The 21,924-nt window shown below is 36.9% G+C and overlaps 1 protein-coding gene across 2 annotated transcripts in view; it reads left to right on the forward strand.

Annotated features, from left to right (window-relative positions):
- Positions 1 to 11,149, forward strand: part of LOC107705463 (homeobox protein engrailed-1-like) — a 17,492-nt gene extending 6,343 nt beyond the window's left edge. Inside the window, exons 2-3 of one of the 2 annotated variants that reach the window (XM_016508768.1) lie at positions 5,580 to 6,299; positions 10,018 to 11,149. In XM_016508768.1, coding sequence (XP_016364254.1) covers positions 5,795 to 6,299; positions 10,018 to 10,349 — 837 coding nt within the window. In that variant the 5' untranslated portion in view covers positions 5,580 to 5,794 and the 3' untranslated portion in view covers positions 10,350 to 11,149. Of the gene's footprint in view, positions 1 to 5,548; positions 6,300 to 10,017 lie in introns of those variants that run through there. The other variant, XM_016508769.1, reaches the window with a different exon arrangement.
- The last annotated feature ends 10,775 nt before the right edge of the window (positions 11,150 to 21,924 follow it).

Raw genomic sequence — 21,924 nt, forward strand, 5'->3', positions numbered from 1 at the left:
TACACTCTAAAAAATGCTGGGTTGTTTCAACCCAATGTTGGGTCAAATATGGACTAACCCAACTGTTGGGTTAAATTTTGGTTACATTTTTAAATTAACTTTTTAACCCAACAGTTGGGTTAGTCCATATTTGACCCAAAATTGGGTTGAAACAACCCAGCATTTTTTAGAGTGTAATAATATTTCACAATATTGCTGCTTTTGTATTTTTTATCAAACAAATGCAGCCTTGGTGAACATAAGAATCTTCTTTCAAAAACATCAAATATCTGACCCCATAATTTTGAACAATATCTGACTACTACCGGTAATAACTAAATAGCATGGGTTCATACTGACTGTTTTTAGGTGCAGTACACGTGGACAATTGGTTTATTGATGCTATATCACCATACTTATAGTATGTGTTCTAAACATATTTCACAAAATACACCCATTGTAAAAACATTAGGATAAGAACAGAAATATATCAATATGTTATTGATGAGGAATCTAGCGGACGACTGGAAGCACATTGAAGATCTTGATGTAATCTGACATAGGCCTTGTCTGCATTAGACATATCCATCAATTATGAATGAAAACAGCAGAATATTTAATGAATCTACTCAAGTGCCAAAATAAAAAGGCTGAAGTAACATCTTGCATCATGCTGATGGAGAACTGTGAAACATAATTTATTATTACACATTAAGAAAATCGTAGAAGGCTGTTATTATTATTATTATTATTATTACTTTTGGATTTAGTTATGTTGACTTAATTAGTGTTTTGCTTGCGTTTCAACGCTGTTATAACATTTTTAGTTACTGGTGTAAAATGTGTAGGCTGTGTTATGACTATCATGAAATTAGGTTCTCCATTCATAAGTAGCCTAACTGATACTTTTGGAAAGCTGACCTGCAGTGCAAGGTGCTAAAACTCCAGCAAAAGACTCTTGGACATCTTACAAGTCAAATATCCTCATACATCTTTTATGTGGACCAGTCACTGAAAACCGTTTTATCTGATCCTTTTCACATAAAAGGATTCTCAATAGATGTTTTTTGCTCAACATTACCCTGACACCTGCTGGTCAACTAAAGCTACTGCAAGATGCGACTCGGCCTACTGTAAATTATTTTTTTTTCAGGCCACATAAACTACGCCATCTAACTCCTCCCAAACGGGACTACGTCAGCATACGCATGAGGAGCAACCGCGAAACCCAAACGTAAAGTTCCAAATGGAATGTCTCTGTAATGTCTCTTTGTTGGCCTCTATCTCATCGTATTGCCAGCCTTTTTATGTTTGCTTGTTTGTTTGTTTGGTTGTTGTTATTTATTTGTAACTATTTTCAGTTTGTTATAAAATATGTATGCGTGTGTTTCTCTTAATTATGTTTAATTTAATTATTGTTGGTATTATTTTATGTATTTGTTTGTAATCCCTTGGCGATATTCTTTTTGTAATTATTGTTCGAGCATTAATAATAATAATAATAATAATAATAATAGCCACCTTAAGTTACATATTGCCTAACTGTAAATAGCTACTCCCAGATATGCACGGTTCTTTTCTTTTTCTTTTTCTTTTTTTTTCTTTCTTTCTTTTTTTTTAATTTAAAAGAGATCAGACTAGGTTATATGTTTTAAGGAAACTGTTTAAATTTAAAATACGCCTGCGTAAAATATATGATGTTTTAGCATACATAAATGTATTAGGCCTATGTCAAGTTAGGCACACACACACACACACACACACACACACGCGCGCGCGATATAGGCTACTTATTATTATGTAGGTTATAGGCTACATTTCGCATCTCTCCTTTGTCTGACACACCCATTTCAGGTCGTGGAATCTCTACTAATGAGCTGACGATCGTGAAATAGGCGTGTTTAAGGAGACATGGAAAACAAGCAGTGTTTTGTGGGGGAGACTAGGATATTCATGTGGACCTTATTCCCTTGACCACATGATGGCAGCCAAGGTTCGCCTTGCCTTTATCTTGTTGAAGGACGATATATTAGGGCTTTTCGGACATAAATGTTCGGGAATTGGGAACTTTGGTTTGTTTTACATTTTGTATCCCGGACTGCCTTAGCCCGATAGATTTGTCGCAGGGACAGTTTATAAAAGGCGTAAACCTTTTGTGGCACTAGGCTACTCAAAAATGCCCACTCTTAGCTATAGGCCTATTATTATAGGAATAGCCTACATTTAGCCTAATTAAAAACAGATAAATTGCTAAAAATCAGAAGCCTACCAAAGAACTTGTTGCTGTTCTTTGGTATGTTTTATTACTTTATCTATTTATAATTCTTTAACCACGTTGTCTTTTTAAATTTGGCTTCTTCAGATCTCTCCGTCATAAGCAGAACATCCACTGGGAGGCGTTCACTAACTGTAGAATATAAAACCGCTTGATAAGAAAGACACCTTTTGAATCACATGCAGCAGGCCTTCGTTCACTAGGTTACCTCTGTTTTATATAGGCTATACACAGTATAGATTAAAATGAATTTATTAGCATATGAAATGGCAAAAAACATAAATAAATAAATAAAAACACGCAATGGTAGACTATAATTTTTAAGGACATCACTGAATACACTTTATAAAGACAAAAGAATATGTAAGCCTACTTTAATGCAGATCGCTTGTGATTAAGTTAATCTTAAATAAGTCTAGACTAATTCAAATAAGTTTTTTTTCACCTATTCGAGATAGCAAAGTGTCCTGTAAACCCCGTATATAGGCCTAACATTAACAATAGAGACAGATTTGTTGATGTGAGCTAAAAAATAAAAAAATAAAAAAATAAATTTTATGCCGCTTCAATTTATTTCGTTTTACACCGTTATTGTGAACCAGTGGCTAAAGTGCACATCTTGAAACTTTGCCATTTATTTTTATGCGAAATGAAAGTAAAAACTACCTGTTTTACATAACTCATACTGAAGTTAAACAATAAAATAACCGAATGTACGATACAGTAGCCTACGACACATCCCAATGGATGCAAAGATTAATGTTGAACGTATACGACAAGACCAAACACCTTACAACTTTCTTTAAGAAAGTGCTGGCACAAGTTTATTATAGCCCTTCTAAGATTTGACGACAGGTGTAAAAGTTGCTTATTAGCTATACCTGCTGGTTAAATGACCACCGTATGCTGGCTAAAAAAGAAAAGAAAAGAAAAGAAAACCTCACATTTGTCTATTTCGTATGTCTCCATGTCTCATTAAAACATCCACCTTAGATGTGTTAATTGAAATTGTAAATGCGACTGGCAGCGTTTCACATTGATTTATTTTGCACGACAAGGCGTATTTATTGTAGGCAGCGGTGGATTTTTCATACTTTAATGAAGGCAATTATGCTGTTTGCTAATTGGCTAAAACAATTCTGAAAAGCACAACTAAAGCAATCCATAAAACGCACCTGGGATGAAAATGGGTTAAAATTCACTGACGATTTGTAAGCCTGAGCAGTAATGTAAATGGCTGCGCAGAAATTTTTGCGCTTTCAGGTGCGTTTTGATAATTATTGAGGTCACGCGTGTTCCCAGTTTTTATATACGGAATATGATTGTTTATCCACGACTATCCCATTGTGTTGTCAGGTTGTGAGCGCCTATTTTATGTAGAGTAGGCCTAATTAAATATCCCGTGAGCTATCATTGCAACAGAGCTATTCAAGACCGGACAATATTTCAACCTGTCCATAATGAAATTAAAATAGTTACAACTTCGATTTTTACATGATTTTCGAGACATTTAGAGAAGGGCGTGTGTATTACATTCAATAATACGAGGTGCGGCCCGTTGCCACATTCATCATCCAATTACTGTACCAAACCCAGGTCCGATACGTGAAGGGTAAAATGAATTACGGACGTTAAGTCGTCAATAAAGTCATTTCAGTAAATGGTGTCTCAGATGACTCAGGCATTATTCAACGGGCTTTATCAGCACTGGGGAAATTACGTCGCCTCTACACCTCGTGTAATACGGCCCTGCGTACCTTGATAAAGCGCCCTGCCAGTGGGTAGTGACAGTGCTTTTGACCGGCTTTTATTCACTCGCTGGTGATGAACGCCAAGCTGATCAGGCGGAATGGGCGCTAATTAAAACCTATAAATTATCTTTTGCAGCCCCTCTCAAGACGTCGCATGCAGCCGAGATAAGAGCTGGAGTGCTAATTTACCGCCTGAAAAGGAGCGTGCCTCACAATGGCTACTTGGCTCAACATATTGATAGTGTCCTAATTAGAAATTTATTAAGTACCCACTCGAGCTCTTCGAATAAAGATTTCAACCCAACCTGTTTTAAATGAATAAATGCTGCATACACTAAAATTCCATGTTTGAACTAATTGTTATTCTAAATGTTTTGTGTGCGTTTCTTCATTTTTGGCTTATAGCATCTAGATCTGTTATTTTGCATAACTGGACGGAGTTTGAATCTTTGCTTACATTTTTCAGCAATTTACTTCTTATTAACAAGTCCCGATTTATACGTTTGCTGCCACAATTTTTTTTTGTGCTGACGTGGCCATCCATGTGTGAATCAGTTTTGAAGGATAAAAGTGTAATTTCATGCAAACGGATTGTTAATGCTGCAAACTGTCCGTAGTTTTACACACTGCAAAAATGTAACCTGAATGTGATTCATTTGGTACCATCAAAATGAATACGCTTTCATTCGAATAATTTTTTTATTTAATAGGCTATAACTGAATTAACCTGACTATAAGTTACTCCAGCAAAGGTGTGCTTAATTAAGGGTTATGTCAGGTAGAAATATCACTTTTGACAGTGTACTCTGCGGTTAAAACGTTTCGAATGCTGAGAATAGGCTAACTAAAATACGGACTAGTCTGTTATTTTGTTATTGCAATTATTAGGTAAATTATATACCTTACATGATATTATACAATATTTTGGACATATTGAATAACATTGCTTCATTTACTAAAATGATTGCAAACATTATTATCTATTATTATTATTATTATTTAAAATGTATCTCATTGTGGTATAGATTCAGTTTCTTAACCTTAATTGCTTGCATTGCTTGCTAACCTTGTCCCACAGAATAATAATCTTGCTCAAATGTCATAGTTATGATGAATGCTCACTCCTGTTTTCTTTCACTAGGCTACCTCCGTCGCCTATCGCCTACTAACGATCTCAGAAAAGAGCTATTCGCAATGTTATTGGTGTCTAGTTTTGGCAAAAAAAAATACAACGAGCCTCTGAAATAATGAATTATCTGGCTGCAGTATCAGATCTTTTTCTGTCAAAAGCCAATGCAGATCCAGAAACACCCAGTCCTCATTAGAGTGGATTTAATGTTCGCCAGCTTAGTTGGTCTTGGAAATCCATCCATTGTTTATTTGCATAAGATTGTAAAATTCTATTGGACATTCTCTGCTTGTGACACCAAGGATGTTGGTACCCCATTGGTCCATTGCACGTGTGTCTCGCTCACGTGCTTCCGGTTAAGGAAAAAAGTATGTGAGGGGCACTGTGATTTTAGAAAGAGTTTGTTAAGCGCGAGCTGTCACACGGGGCAGCGGGTCCGGGACAGCGGAGCATCGCGCGATGTATTGTCTGACATGAATAACGGGTGTGTTTTGACAATTGAAACGCCTTGATCGCGGAAAGCATTCCGATGCTATGACAGTCGCTTCTCTTAAGGTATTTCGTATACCTTTATTTTAACTATATACTGTATTCTTGTTTGTTGTTATCCGGATACAGCTCTTTGCAACAAGTGGAATTTTGGTGTGCGATCCAGCTGTCATGGAGGAGCAAAATGATCAAAACAGTCGTGATTCGACTGAATCTGAGAGCGTCTCGCTCTCACCCAATATACCATCCCCTCCGATTTTACCTCACCAGGCTGCGCAGCAAGCCCACAGAACCACGAACTTTTTCATCGACAATATTCTACGGCCAGATTTTGGCTGCAAGAAAGATCTTGGGAGTAGGGACCGGGCGCAAACCTCGGGTAGGGAGAATGTTAACCCTATGGTGATAAGGCCGTCGCATAATAGCAGCCTTTGCCAGGATTCAAACTGCAGTAGTGACAGCACTTCTTCATCCTCGTCTTCTTCGCCATCCTCAAAGCAGACCTCTGCAAAGCTTGTCGAGGGAAATGGAACTACCACAGCAAGGTACGGGGAGAATACGACGTCGATAAAGGTGGTGAACTCTAACGGGGGAACTTCGCAAGGAAAAGAATCGCAGCCTATACTATGGCCTGCGTGGGTTTACTGCACCAGGTACTCGGACAGACCTTCATCTGGTAAGGCGCTAGTTTCTTAATTGCACTGTATGATTCACAAACAGCGATTGACGCTGCGCGCGTAAAACTTTTTTCTTTTTTTTTTTCTTTTTGAGGGCGCATCGTGGATTGTGACTTTCTATGATGGGGGGGAAATTAAGTTTTAGTCAATTCCCTCGTTTTATGCAGCGTCTGAAGCTATCACTTATATTCAACAGTCCTGGGGTGCGTTTCCCAAAATCATCGTTAGCTATGGTAGTTAATTCCATTGAAATCTATTGGTAACTTGCGACCATATTGCTTTTGGGAAACGCACCCCTGGTTTGTTTTGGTGCATGAGCGAACAATTGTCGCTTAGGCCGCAAACCTAGAAACAAAACTAGAAACATATTTTGTTCACTTAAGCCCTTTCTATAGAGAAAGTACGTTCACTATGGCGTCAGAATTCTAAACCTAAATTTCTAGACTTCTTCTACAGGCTACAAAAAAAATTATCCTTTAAACCAACTACCATGAATAAAAAAATGAATACTAGGCTACTTTACTGTAGTAAATGTAAAAAATATAGGTAATATTTATAGGTTAATATTTAGATAATAGTAATGTTTAAATTTATTCCGTCTAACCACAGTTTCTCAGCATGTTATGCTCGTTATTGGTGTTGTTATGAATATCTATTTACAGCAGTGGGCTATTTCATTTATCTTAGTCTATGACCACATGGGGTGTATGTGCTTATCTGAAAGTATTTGTTTTCGTAATGTAAGTACAAATAGCTTTATATTAATGAAGAATAGAGAAGAAGAGGAAAAGTGCCGCGATTTAATCAACCTTGTTTTGTGTTAAATCCACGATAGCGTAATGCTGCTTACTGTATATGTACTGAAATTATGATTTTGGGTTGTTCCATAGATATTTGCGTAAGCGTCTTAACTGATAACATTTTTGTGCCGAACCAGTTAAGGGTCAGCCGAAAGGATAGATTTTATTCAATGTTACGTTAATCACACTGTAAAATGTGTGCAGTTCCCTTCAGGGGCTGTTTCTACCTGCTCTGACCCTTAAACCGAGTGTAATCATTTTGATTTCAATGATTTTAAATAATTTGTTAGACTTGAATACCGCAAGTTCGTTTATTGTTACACATGAAGTACATTTTTAAGTTAACTGGCAAAACATTTTACAATGGATACCTGACACAAATTCAGCTGGGCTGTTGGAAAAGATGCTTTGATTGACTTCACTGATTGTCTTACTGATTGAGCTATCAGACACTGGACTTTCACAGACGGCAAGCAGAATTTCGATCATCCGAGTGCAGTTTCTTGATGGAAAGACTTAGAGTTCTGCTCAGTTGTTGATTGGTAATGCAGAAAATTGTTTTCTTGACGTGCGTGTCATACCACATATGCATGGTGATATTTTCTTTGCATATGCTGTTAGCAGGTCTTTAGCTTTTTTTTTAGCTTTCTTTTTATTTATTTATTTTTAATTGCGCTTACTTTGCATGAAGGGGTTTGCATATAGGAGCCGCATTATTCATGGACATATTAAAGGTATAAAAATTGTATAACAATAACAGAACAGTTGTTGCAACATAGCAAAACGAAGGCCTACACACGTAATATTATAGTCGATATATAAAAATATATATTTTTTAATTTTCTGTAAATACAGTTATCTTTAGCAAACAACTCTGGTCGTCTGCAGAGGTAAATACGCTATATAGTAGTTTTTTTTATGTGCACTTTAGCCATTTGTTTAGCAATGTTTAGCAATTTCGCGAAATGACTTGCATTTTAAAATGTTTTATTCATTTGAAATTTACATCGAAATAACCGTTTATAACATAGGCTACCTGATCGCTTGCCTGTTTTATAAAGAGAGGCCACAGGACAATAAAAACTGATTAACCTATCGATTTTCCTTTTCTGTGTGACTGACAATAACGTAGTGATTTCGAACTTTGTCTTTGTTTTGGAAAACGGGGCAAAATATACTAGCTACTGATAAGTAGACATGTTATCATTTTGTCTAATATGCATGTAATAATATAGGCCTACAGTACAAACACTAGTCCACTAATCCAAATGTAAACAGTTGTTGCAACATAGCAAAACGAAGGTCTACACACGTAATATTATAGTCGATATATAAAAATATAATTTTAAAAATTTTCTGTAAATACAGTTATCTTTAGCAAACAACTCTGGTCGTCTGCAGAGGTAAATACGCTATATAGTATAGTTTTTTTATGTGCACTTTAGCCATTTGTTTAGCAATGTTTAGCAATTTCGCGAAATGACTTGCATTTTAAAATGTTTTATTAATTTGAAATTTACATCGAAATAACCGTTTATAACATAGGCTACCTGATCGCTTGCCTGTTTTATAAAGAGAGGCCACAGGACAATAAAAACTGATTAACCTATCGATTTTCCTTTTCTGTGTGACTGACAATAACGTAGTGATTTCGAACTTTGTCTTTGTTTTGGAAAACGGGGCAAAATATACCTGCTACTGATAAGTAGACATGTTATCATTTTGTCTAATATGCATGTAATAATATAGGCCTACAGTACAAACACTAGCCCACTAATCCAAATGTAATGTACAGAAGCCATTTTTGGAGATAATGTTGGTTGACGTGGTTCTTTCTTCATTATGTGCACTAATGAAACCTAACAATTAAAAACAAAAAGATTAGCTTTATAGTAATAATAAGCAAACTCGCATAAAGACTTGTTCGGCTTTCCCGCGCTCGCTGGGCTCCAGGTCAAAGCGACAATCGAGGACTGAGGCCTACATGCATGCTTACATTGCAGGTCTGCGTATGAATTGCTTATGGTTAAAAATCTTATTCATTTAACAATGCATTTTTAAATATAGCGGCTATTTGCGTTTTAGGCTAACTGAATGTTATTTTAGCAGCATTTTGTTTCTCGGCCTTCTTGGCAATTACACATGTAGCCTGTCAGCTGAGGTCATTCGTTTTACATAGATTACAAACACTCTTTATAAGGTATATAGGCCTACAGTACAAACACTAGTCCACTAATCCAAATGTAATGTACAGAAGCCATTTTTGGAGATAATGTTGGTTGACGTGGTTCTTTCTTCATTTTGTGCACTAATGAAACCTAACAATTAAAAACAAAAAGATTAGCTTTATAGTAATAATAAGCAAACTCGCATAAAGGCTTGTTCGGCTTTCCCGCGCTCGCTGGGCTCCAGGTCAAAGCGACAATCGAGGACTGAGGCCTACATGCATGCTTACATTGCAGGTCTGCGTATGAATTGCTTATGATTAAAAATCTTATTCATTTAACAATGCATTTTTAAATATAGCGGCTATTTGCGTTTTAGGCTAACTGAATGTTATTTTAGCAGCATTTTGTTTCTCGGCCTTCTTGGCAATTACACATGTAGCCTGTCAGCTGAGGTCATTCGTTTTACATAGATTACAAACACTCTTTATAAGGTTTCATTGCAAACACCTATTGTTTATTCAGCAACGAAAGAGACAGCGTTGTATAATGAACTGCAGTATGAATTCCACATCGACGTTTCTAATGAGTGCAGCTAAAATAGCTTGTTGTCCATTAAGGAAGTGTCAGGTGGGCTCTTAAGTTAAAAGCGCATCAAACGTTTCACTTACGTGCCAAGGCATTCTCTGTCAGGTGTGGGTATGTAGCGTTCTTTGCTGCTTTATGATATTTATGTCTTCGTTTTATTGTTGTTTCTACACTAGGCCCAAGGACACGAAAATTGAAAAAGAAGAAAAGCGAGAAGGATGACAAGCGACCGAGAACCGCTTTCACGGCCGAACAGCTGCAGAGACTTAAAGCCGAGTTTCAGGCGAATCGGTACATTACGGAGCAGCGGAGACAGTCGCTGGCCCAGGAACTCAACCTCAATGAGTCGCAAATAAAAATCTGGTTCCAAAATAAGAGGGCCAAAATCAAAAAGGCCTCTGGCTATAAGAACGGCCTCGCTCTTCAGCTCATGGCTCAAGGACTCTATAACCATTCCACAACAACAATTCAAGAAGATAAAGACGATAGCGAATAAAATGGCCCGGATTCTCTCCTAACAAGGCCATGGACGCTGACCCCGACAAAAGTGATTTTTCATATTTTTTATGAATCATATGAAAAGGAAATGTCTTCGAATTCTGCGAAACGAAGATACGATATTTAACAAATTTCTGTTTATCATACAGTATATGGACATGCATCTAAATATGAACACTATGAAAATTTATATATAGCCAAAACTGTAAGGTGTGTATATTTAATTCCAGGTAAGGGGATGTCTATATAGCTCCTTACTTGCTGAATATTTCTAACGTTTCTTCTCCTTTCCCAATGTGGTTGCTCACCGTTCCAGTAGGCCTAAGTGTCAGGCTTGTTAGAGTTTTTGTGATAGCCCTGTCTCTTAAATCCCTTATCTCACAGTTCTTCAAATGCGTGACTGAACCAACGCTTCAAGCCAAAGATTTTAATATGTTCAGATTATGTTGTCTGAAATAAAAAAAAAAGGTAGAATGTGTTATTGCTTTTTTTTTTTTTGTAGTCTAAAAGCTCAACATAATTACATGATCTGTAGTTATTTAAACGCTACGATGACTTGTTCTCCCAAACCCCTGATTGATTTTTTATTTTTTATTTTTTTTAAATAAATGTATGACAAAACGATGCTTTTCTACACTATAATTTTCTAACCGAGGCAGTGGGTTGTGGTTACACTGCAATCATAAGATGTTTTACGTATATATAATGTACTGCAATTTTTTTTTATGATGGGAGAAATTGTAATATTGAGATAATTCCTCGGAAGTGAGCCTGTTTTAAGGTTTACAATGTTTGGAATTTGTCTTTTCAGAAATAACATAAGGTCCTCACATATCTAAAATTTTCCATTAAAATATTTTAAACAAAAGTTTAATTGATCATTTAAGGGCATTTTAAGTTGAGCTAATATGCGATGTATTTGAGCCTGGCAGTACTAGTTCTCTCCCACGCACACACACACACACACACACACAAACAAAATAACCTTTATTATTATTATTATTATTTTGATTGGACTTCAATCTGTATGATGCCAGGTATTGACTTAAAGCAAAATTCTGCTCAGGTCAATGGTATGTTAAAGTAGGCTAATTGTGCTCTGCGAATTTGCCAGACTTAATTGGACGTAGGACGAGGCAATATCTGATCAATTGTCCACCCTATGGCACGGCATCTTTAGGCACATACAGTTATTATATATATATATTTTTTCATGTAAAGGCCCACGATTCGATGCGTTATTTGCATGATTCGCTTATTTGTAGGCTATCAGAATTTGCCCCCAACGTATCTCATGTGTTTAATCACAAATACAAATAGTTTTCTCATGTTGCCGTCACACATGTGATTTCGTGCCATGACAAATATCAGTGCAGAAAAGCGTTCGGCTTTTGGCTGTGCATAGAAGTGCCTTTGCGATGCAGTGTGCAGGAGTCTGTCTATAGGGATCAAAGAACAGATTCAGGAAACTCTCCCAACGAGGTTAAAAGGTCAAGTTAAGCAGTCAAAACAAAATCGTGGATGTTTCAAAACACTACATTCTCTCCGAACATTTCACGTAGGCTATTAAACGCAAAGCAGTATTGAACACTACGTTCAAAGTATTAAACGTTCTGAAGGCAATAAAGAATCCGTTGTAAATTTTAGCTTAACAAAAGTAGCTGCCGGCTTGTGAACTGTGCACATTACTATAAAATAATTTTGATAAATAATAACCATATAGGCTATATTTGTTTTTAAGCTAAACGTAATGATCATTAAACATGCAGACCATTAAAGCAATTTGTTTACAATTGCATACAATCATTTTAAGATTGTTTTAAGATCTGAGGGGTCCAACAGTGCAAATAGCATACAATGTGTGGGATTGCACGACTGTAAAAGATTCGGATTTTAGTCCGTTATGACTAAAACTATACAAGACGAGAGGATTTTCGAAAAATCAGTCTTAAAAGTATAAGGCAATGAGTTCTAACGTAAAATACGCTGTTAAAACAACGGTGTGCAGGTAGGCTATTGCTGGGACAAGACTTAAGCAATAGGTCCGTTTAATTTTGTTATGGTTAATTAGTTACTTCTGAAGGCTTATTAACAAGACCTAAAAACAACGAAATAATAATAATAACCTTTACACGGTAGACGCTGGGATTCATGACAACAACCCAATATTTGGCTCTTTGGCTCTCCAGCAGGCCTCCTCTTTCTAAAATGTATTCATGTTTTGTCTCCGAGATGTCTATAAATAGAACGAGTTCATATCAGAGGTTTATCATCTTTTATTGGTCAGAATAAATCGTTTTGGAATGTTCAGTATTGTCAGTGGTTCAGACCATGTTAAGAGACTGTTATTTATAAGTGTGTGGGGCTGGTGTTGTGCTGCTGCTGCTTGCATATTTGGACGACTAGTCATCAGGACATGTTGCAGAAGTACTGCCACAAATCTTTTCGCGTTGAATTGCCGATTTTCTGCATAAATTTGCTCGACAATTGCACAACTAAATAATTTAACCTTCTTGTTCTTAAATATGAAGCCGTGATCACACGTAGGCCGCGAGGTAGGTAGAATATGGCAGATACGGAAAAATTGACAGGAAGAGCTGTAAGTCTATTGATACAGTATTTCACGTTTTATTATTATGTTTTGGAGTTCTACAAATTTCTAAACGTAATTTGTAACGTTATTACAAATAATAGAATCTAAACATGGATTACCTTAAATCTTTTTTTCCCCACTCTTATAATATAGAATAGACTGCAAAATAATTCCAGCCATTCTTTAACGTAAAAATTCGTTGAATTAATAAATATTTTGTCATCCTCCATGGAATACGGGGGGTTTTCCACCTCAGGAGCCCGCAGGCGGCTTTTATTTTTTAATTATTCTGCTGCTAATAGAACTACTGCGCATTATATTCAGTGGATTTAATTAACACTCTCGCATATAGCAGAGAGAACCATTTCAAAACACCTGTACATTAAATATTAAATGCCACAAACCAATTCACATTACTTATTTAAACAGGTTAGAACGATGGGGTTATTTCATTACAATTATTGCAGCATTCATTACTTGAAATTAATTTGCTTTAGTACGGACAAGCCAATCCCTCGTGTTTTTCTGTATAAAATCTTATATGAAGGGGCTTAGATTATTATTAATTTTAAGTTGTACAATAAATAGAAAATAAAGCCCATGTCTTTCAACTTATATTGCCACTGCAAATGAAGAAGTGCCATTCCAAATCAAATGATAACACAAGATGTTTAATGTGAAATCTGGAAATTATTTACCGACCATCTAAACAAATAAAATAAAACTCCCAAGGCAGGCTACATAGACTGACAAGTAATATGCTAAGTACAATATAGATTCCCCCATTTTTACTTATGTAAGCTATTTGTGTTTAACGTGTTTACTTAAAATCTAGTGTTTTAACAAATCCTATTTTATACACAATCGTTTGCGAAAAGCCTTCGAATGCGGAGCAAGCTAGTTGTTTGTACGCCATTCAAATAATAAAATATAATTCAATCATTCAAATAACAAGCTTGTATCTATGTTTTTTTTGTGTCAACTTTTTGAGGTTCAAAATCAAACAGTAAAGAGCATGAACTTATCAGCCTTAATATAATTTCTAGGGCTATATCCTATATAAACTGCGACTGAAAGTGGATGTTCAAACTAAGCTATTTTTCGTTGTTGTCGGGTTGATTTTACTGGTTTTTATATCTTAAAAATGCATTTTTTATTGCTCGTTTTTTACCTTTATCTCATATCCGTATGCTGATGTGGGCCAAACAAAAATATTCAATCCATATAACGAATCTACTGTGAGGACCATAATTACTTGACATTACCTTGTAAAAAAATATATATCACGCATTCAAAAACTGCACACACCGCCTTGCTTCGTTCAACAGGTGCTTTGCTAAAACAAAAGGCAGCTGAGATCGGCGCGTGCAGTAGCCTACACTCTGCCCCACAGCTACCATACAACACATATTTAATATATATGCAAATGAAAGCAATAAAAGACGAAACTATGGAGATTATTTAGCAGGGTAGCTGCAAACGAAACACTAAAAACGTAGAACTTTAGATAAAGGTGAGAGAACGTCAGTCAGTTTTCAATGAAAATTGAAGAGGGAGAGAATGTGTTGCGAAATGGCAAGAGAAAAGGCGAATGCCATGGCACTGGGGTTGAGGACAGGAAAAGCTTGCTGCATCGCCGGCACAAATTTCACAGCCTCGCTTGGTTGTCTCGGTTTGTGCCCTCGTTGACCAGAGGCGAACGTGCATCATTGATCAAAGGACAGCGGAAGAGGCCAGTGACCCTGAATAGGACTAAAGGATGCAAATATAGGAGTGATTGGTAATCCTATTAGAACACGCCGTGGGTGGGGGCCAGCGGTTCAGGGGCTATTCGCATCACAACACTATACCAGCCCTCGATGCTTACAAACGGCGGTGTGCTTGTACGCATAGCTAACATGTGTTTCTGTTGTGCGCACGCGCGCACTCATGCACAGGCATCATCGCTTCGATCAAACCATCACTGCTTAACTCAAATATAATCCCCCATAGAATTACTGAGCAGTAGGCTATGTGTGGTAATCAGTTTGCTTTTCTGTAAAAGGATCAAATCAGTGGGACTTGCATTGAAAGAGGATGTCTTCTGTCACAAACTTCTAAAATAAAGCAACATCAGAGATTAACTTAATTCACACGCGCTCTGGCAAATCTAGACATATAGGCTAATGCATAAAAAACGAAGTATCACAAAACAATTTCTCCTTCAGCATAAAAGGTGCTCTGAGGTCAAAAGTCTGTTCTCTCATTTTCAGAATATACCCTTTCACACATAAATGTACTGTCCCATTCTAATCCGGTTCCCCCTTCCTTCAAGGTCCACATCACTTCAGTTTTTGCTGTTGAAATGTGTGACAAATGTATACAGAAGCAACACTGGTGGGGCGATTCAACAAAGGATGGCATTGAATGTTAACCTCCCAATGCGCCAGTGTAGGCATTAGGACAACTGGGAGAGCAGCCACAAATGTAGGAGCAGATAAATGAACATTACATGGTGGATACAACCATGTACCTTCATTCCCTTCCACCCTCCCCCAACCAGTCAGCTGCACAGATCTGGACACAAACACACTGCTGCAGTAGACTTTGCATAAGAAGAGTATGGTGACATAGCATTGTGTCTGTTTCTGGCTAACTTTAGCGATCTAAAAACAATTATGTTATTAAGTTATTAGGTTACTGAAATGTTTATTTCACACATAGGAGAGTAAGAGAAAATTATTTATTTGTAAATATTGCAAACATATTCATTTAATTATAATTACTTATTGAGGCAATTAAACCATTTAGTGTATAAAGTATATAAAGGTATATAAAGTATATATAGATCTAATGTCTGACAAATACATAAACGTCATATATGCATTGGCCTATTATTTAAATTTTTTTCTAAAAGTAACTTTTTAAAAAAAAATTTTCCCAAGTAGGCTACAATGTGAAATTACAATGTGTCTTACCACAACTGGTTTAGCAGACCATTTGTGGATGCATGATGTTGATAAAATAAATATACGGTTTTCACGTAGTCCGGTTATGCCAAGAAGTTCTTCTTCTCAAAAGGAGAATCAGCCGGGTTTACGAGATAAGCAACATAGCCTAAGTCTTAGGATTTAGGGTATGCATATAAACTGCTCTGAGTTTTCAGTGATTCATGACAGCCTATTCAACTACCTCATCCCAATGCCTACAGTTGAATTTCTCAACGGCCCTGCAGTGGTGCAGTCAAAACACTTTTGCCTAAACACCTTTTCAACCCCCCCCCAGTCAGTGTCAGTGACCCATATATGAAAGGAAGAAGAGTTGACAAGAATTCTAATTAGGCCTACAAACAGAATGGGTCCTATCGTGGGACAACGGTGGGTGTTCACCCTGTTCACAATGGCATCTGCTGTGCAGATTTTTCAGAGCCCATCCCTGTCAGTGCGCTTTTTTTATATATAATGAAGGTACACGCACAAAGAGAACAAAGCGCGGGACACCTGGTATCATCATATGCGATGGGTGGTCAAGAAGCTCTTCACTCGGCGTTCCTCTCACATGTGGTATTACTTTACCGTCTCCAGCAGACGCAGACAGACAGACAGGGCCTTCCACGATGCGCGCTAGCATTAGCGGCTATGTTTTCACCGTCGGCCTTGCACTTCAAAAGGCTGGTAAATCGCAAAATCTCCTTTTCGGTCTCTCATCGCTGGCTGTGCAGTCCCGAGGTGGCGAGAGGTGAGCCGAGAACAGTTCATCATATTCAATTAGCACACGGCTGTCTCAGCCGCTCTTAGCGGGCCTAGATGTCATTCCCCGCGAGAAAATATGAACGATTGTCCCACCTTTGAGAAGACATGATCTGAGAAACAAGAACTCCCACAGAGCATCACTATAAAAAATGGAATATTAGAACAATAAGCAAATGAATGGGCGATTCTTCAACGAGGGGAACTATTTATCCCCTGGGATTATTTTAAAGATAAAAACAGGACCATTCTTAAAGGAGAAATGTTTATAGTTTTGATTATTATCATAGATTGTGTCTAAAAACTTTTAATTAATTTCCCCTCATTTTAAGACTATTTCGAGCTTGTCCCCAGCCCAAACGTTTTAACTTCCTCTCTATATAAAACATTGTTTGGAAAAAGTGTCAAAAAGAGCCATCATTCCATTACCATCAGTGAAGTCCATAATTAATGTGATGTGTTTTAACACAGATGAAAGAGTTTAAAGATCTTCCCAACTATTTGAAGTCAAAAGTGACTTTGAAGAATCGCTCAAATACTTGTCACGACACAAACATGGCTTAATCATGTACAGTTTAAGAACTAGCCACCTTTTTATGCTTTTTTATTGTGTATAGGTTAATTAATTATTTTGATTAAATTACAAATTTAAGACTTACTTTAACACCACCTGACTGGCAAAATAGGCCTCCTTGTGTTCACAAGGCAGATTTCACTGAACTAACCACAAATATGAGCCACAAAGTCACAACTACTGAGTTATTCTAAATTAGGAAATGTATGGTAATTTGTAACACAAAAACGCAATACTGTTAAAAGTTATCCATACTGGTCCAATCCTTAAATTGACTTTTATTGGTATTACCTAATGTAATCAGGTTTATTTCAGTCATAATAAATAATCTTTTGGATTTGCATTGAGCCAGTTTTTTTTTTAAAGATACAAAAAAAATTTTTTTTAGAAACATTTTTAATTTTTTTCTAGTACTAGCTTGTGTGAACACTAAACCAGATTCTTGAATTGCCTACAATTTCAAAGGCCATCTAATTTCTACCAAGTCTAAATCTCTTTTCTACACAACTTCCTAATAGGAATTTAATTCCTATTCAGATGCAATTTTATGGTTGACAATAAAGGGTCATCAAGGGTCTTTTAAATTGGCAACCACAAATATGAGCCACAAAGTCACAACTACTTATTTTAAATTAGGAAATGTATGGTAATTTGTAACACAAAAATGCAATACTGTTAAAAGTTACCCATACTGGTCCAATCCTTAAATTGACTTTTATTGGTATTACCTAATGTAATCAGGTTTATTTCAGTCATAATAAATAATCTTTTGGATTTGCATTGAGCCAGTTTTTTTTTTAAAGATACAAAAAAAATTTTTTTTAGAAACATTTTTAATTTTTTTCTAGTACTAGCTTGTGTGAACACTAAACCAGATTCTTGAATTGCCTACAATTTCAAAGGCCATCTAATTTCTACCAAGTCTAAATCTCTTTTCTACACAACTTCCTAATAGGAATTTAATTCCTATTCAGATGCAATTTTATGGTTGACAATAAAGGGTCATCAAGGGTCTTTTAAATTGGCAACAAAGAGACATTTTAAAAAGTTTCTTGTGACTTTAAAGTGTATTTGTGTTGATGTCTGGTTTTTATCCAGTACTGCATTTTATTAAATTCTGAAAACTTCTATAAAGAGGTAGGTCTGTTAATATATGTTGTATAGGTGTAAGTGTTGAAACATGCCTGTCAGCGCATCTGCATGCGCCATATCATTACCCAATAAGGTCCTGTTCAGGGACTACTTTAACCTCACCTAAAATCCATATGATAATCTGTTATGGCACCAGCCCTCTCCATAGAGCCATGATTTACGGTTTTGCATCAGTCCCCTCCTGCACAGCGAAGTTAAATGACGCAAAAATAACATTAATATGTACCAGGATCTGATGGATTACCGTACAGGAGGGGTGGTCTGTGGCGTCGGCTTTCACCCACTGGAATATAAACTTGAGAGTCGGTGGGTCAACGGGTGGCATCAACGCCACAGCTGAAGTGCAAAGCCGACAGAATAAAAGAGAAGTGGAACGGCATCCTCAGGCTAAAGATGATTTCATTTGAACTGACCAGAAGATTAATGTTGACTGAAATATCAGATGATAATAAAATAACTGTTTGACAAACACATCAGAATGCAATTTCTGTTCATAACTGCCTTTTGGGCAGTATCACTTGATTAACAGACAGAGGCTTAATTTGTTGGCAACAACATGATTATATGTAGGCATATGATTGTTCTCCTTTCTGAAAGTATCCCTTCAGGATTGGAGTTTAATTGCTCTAGAATAAGTCACAGATATAAACTAATAGTAGAGGCAGTTGTCCACTGAATGAATTAAGTGAAAGTTGGACAAAGATATACAAATTGAAAAGATGGTTCAAATTGTTAAGATTACGTAATGCATTAGGTATCAAAAGTTTGGGGTAAGTTATTATTTTTTTTAAAGGAATTAATATTGTTCCACAAGAATGCATTAAATTAATCAAGTGTGACAGTAAAGACATTTATGATGTTACAAAAAAAAAAAAAAATCAGCTTCAAATAAATGCCAAACTTTCTGTTCATCAAAGAATCCTGGAAAAAAAATCATGCTTTTTACAAAATATTGTTTTCATCATTGATATGCTGAAGCACAAAATCTGCATATTGATTTCTGAAGGATCAAGTAACTGAATGGCTGAAAATTCAGCTTTGCCATCACAGGAATATATTACACTTTAAAATATATTAAAATAGAAAACAGGTATTTTTAACTCTTATAATGTATCACAATATTACTGTTTTTACTTTTTTGATTAAATAAATTGTGAGCATAAAAAAGACTCCAAACTTATAAAGGGTAGTGTGTGTGTGTGTGTGTGTGTATAGCAAGTATGTGTATAAAAGTATATATTTTCTTATGTAAGTAGCTGTCATTTAGTAGATATTTGTTCTTCTGGAGTAACCTTGAGGGAAAATGAAGTTCAAGGGCATATTTTGATTTTCTCAAACCATTTATGAATTTCCAGTTACGAGCCCTTAGCTTTAACACCACACTTCATTCACTCACTGACTCACTAACTCACTCCTCCTTTCATATGACAGAACCAGCTCAAGACACTGAGTGATTTCTTGGGCAGCCGCACAGCATTGAGCGTGAAGAAGTCCTTTTACACACAGTCTGCGAGATGTGTGGTCTGAAGGGTGCCATCCCATTCCTCTCTCTTTGTCTTGTGTGTGTAAGCTCACTGTATGTCTGGCCAGAACAGACACACACATACAGACATTACAGCAACAACTGTTCCATGTGAGTAAATCATTTTATGGATGTTCAGGAAGTTTGTGCTGGGATCAGGGTTGGATGGCTGTGCTAGTGTAAAGACGGTAATACGCTGGAATGCATCAGGATTTATCAGAATTGCAGGCTGATCTGTCCCATGACAACAGGTGCCAGTGTCCGAGACACCTGTAGTTCTGATGCATTTTCAGAAGTGGAAAATTTGTGCTGGCGTTTTCTTCTTTTGAAAGAGGTCAGTGTTTCACATGATACCATTTACAAACAATTTTCAGTCATAAGGCAATTAAAATCAAGTCTACCCAAATATTCTTATTTTGTCCTGTCTTTTCCACTTTTGCATTTGTTGATTTTTATCTGAAATACAAAGAAGTTTAGTGACACATTTGTGGTGAAGAATCAAGCGAAATCTACAGTGGCCTGTTTAAGAAGCCGAGACGACTGGTTAAAAACACGTTTCCATCGAGCAGTCGCAGATGTCTATGAAAAACAGAGATCCTGACACACACAGCTGCTGCCCATATCTGACTTGAATCAACAGACGAACTGTGTCACACACTTCGCACATTCCTTTCAAAGTCACTTTTATGCACATAAACACTGTTTGATCAGAACAAAATCCCCATTAAGTACAATTTTTTATTAAAAAACAAACAAAAAACAAAACATTTTATTTTATGTTTTAGACAGCATTGGAGGACTTGAGAGTGGAAATACTTATGGAGGAGGCCCGTTTGTCAGTTCCCCCTCTTGCCCTCTACAGAATGGACCTCCAAGCAGCGTGACATTACTCCATCAATCTGTGTTTAAAGAGCAGTGTGTGTCCGCATTGCAGCATGTTAACAGGCATCTCTTTCTTTCTCTTCACGTTCATGTTCAGGCGCACACAAAAAAACCCACATATGCTTGCATGCTCATCTATTTGTGTTTCCATCAGCCTTGTAATTGCGCGCGTGCGCACACACACACACACACACACACGTCTCCCTCGCTGTCTTATCTTTTACCAGAAGCCTCTTGAACACAAGAGCACTTGTCAGCCGTCACAATATCAAACTAAACATTCGACTGCTGTCACTCAAAGAACAGTATCTATCTATCCATTGCAATGAGATCTGCTTGTAGCTTACACATCAGATCTCCATTCTACATCTGTTTTAAAGGACACTGGGGTTGGAGCCATGACACAATAGTGCACGTTTACTGGGATGCAACTTCAAATTTGGCCCGAATTCATACCCTGGACCCTTTCACCCTCTCTCTTTCTCTATACATTCTTCTCTCCATAAATTTTATACGAGTATTAAAATTACTCAGTACTCAATGTAGATATACATGTAGGACAGCTATTGTAGTAGCTAACAAAATGTCAAACCAAGCATAGGTGGAAATCCCAGGGGGGTTTAGAAAAGTTTAGAAACATTTTGAGTCTCCCCCTCCCTTGCCTCACAGTGCTTTGGTCCAAATGCCTGCTTTCCTCTTTTACATCACCTATACACATGTCAGGTGAGAGAGAAGTCAATAGTTTTGGAACTCTAGTAAGTAAGGCTGTCAAGGATATTTTATTCACTTAAACATCGGATGAAGTGATTATTTTCTCTTTAATACATGATGCCAATGTATTTTTCGATGAGTCCGCTATGTTAGCAATAATAACGTTACCTGCTTGACGGAAAGGGTTGCCAGGTTTTCACAACAAAACCCGCCCAATTGCTACTCAAAACTAGCCCAAACTAACCGAGTTTCGAAGGGGTCCCCAGGTAAAAATGTGCGTTCCGGGGGCTAAAATACATGTTATTGGGGTCGCTTCAACCCGCGGCAACAGTGATAAAGTAGCTCAATTAAAACCGCGGACTTGGCAACACTGTGACGGGTAGTAATGTCTACAACGTACACGAGCTCTAT

The sequence above is a fragment of the Sinocyclocheilus rhinocerous genome, unplaced genomic scaffold, assembly GCF_001515625.1.
Source record: "Sinocyclocheilus rhinocerous isolate Xijiao unplaced genomic scaffold, SAMN03320098_v1.1 scaffold2098, whole genome shotgun sequence".
Taxonomy (NCBI): domain Eukaryota; kingdom Metazoa; phylum Chordata; class Actinopteri; order Cypriniformes; family Cyprinidae; genus Sinocyclocheilus; species Sinocyclocheilus rhinocerous.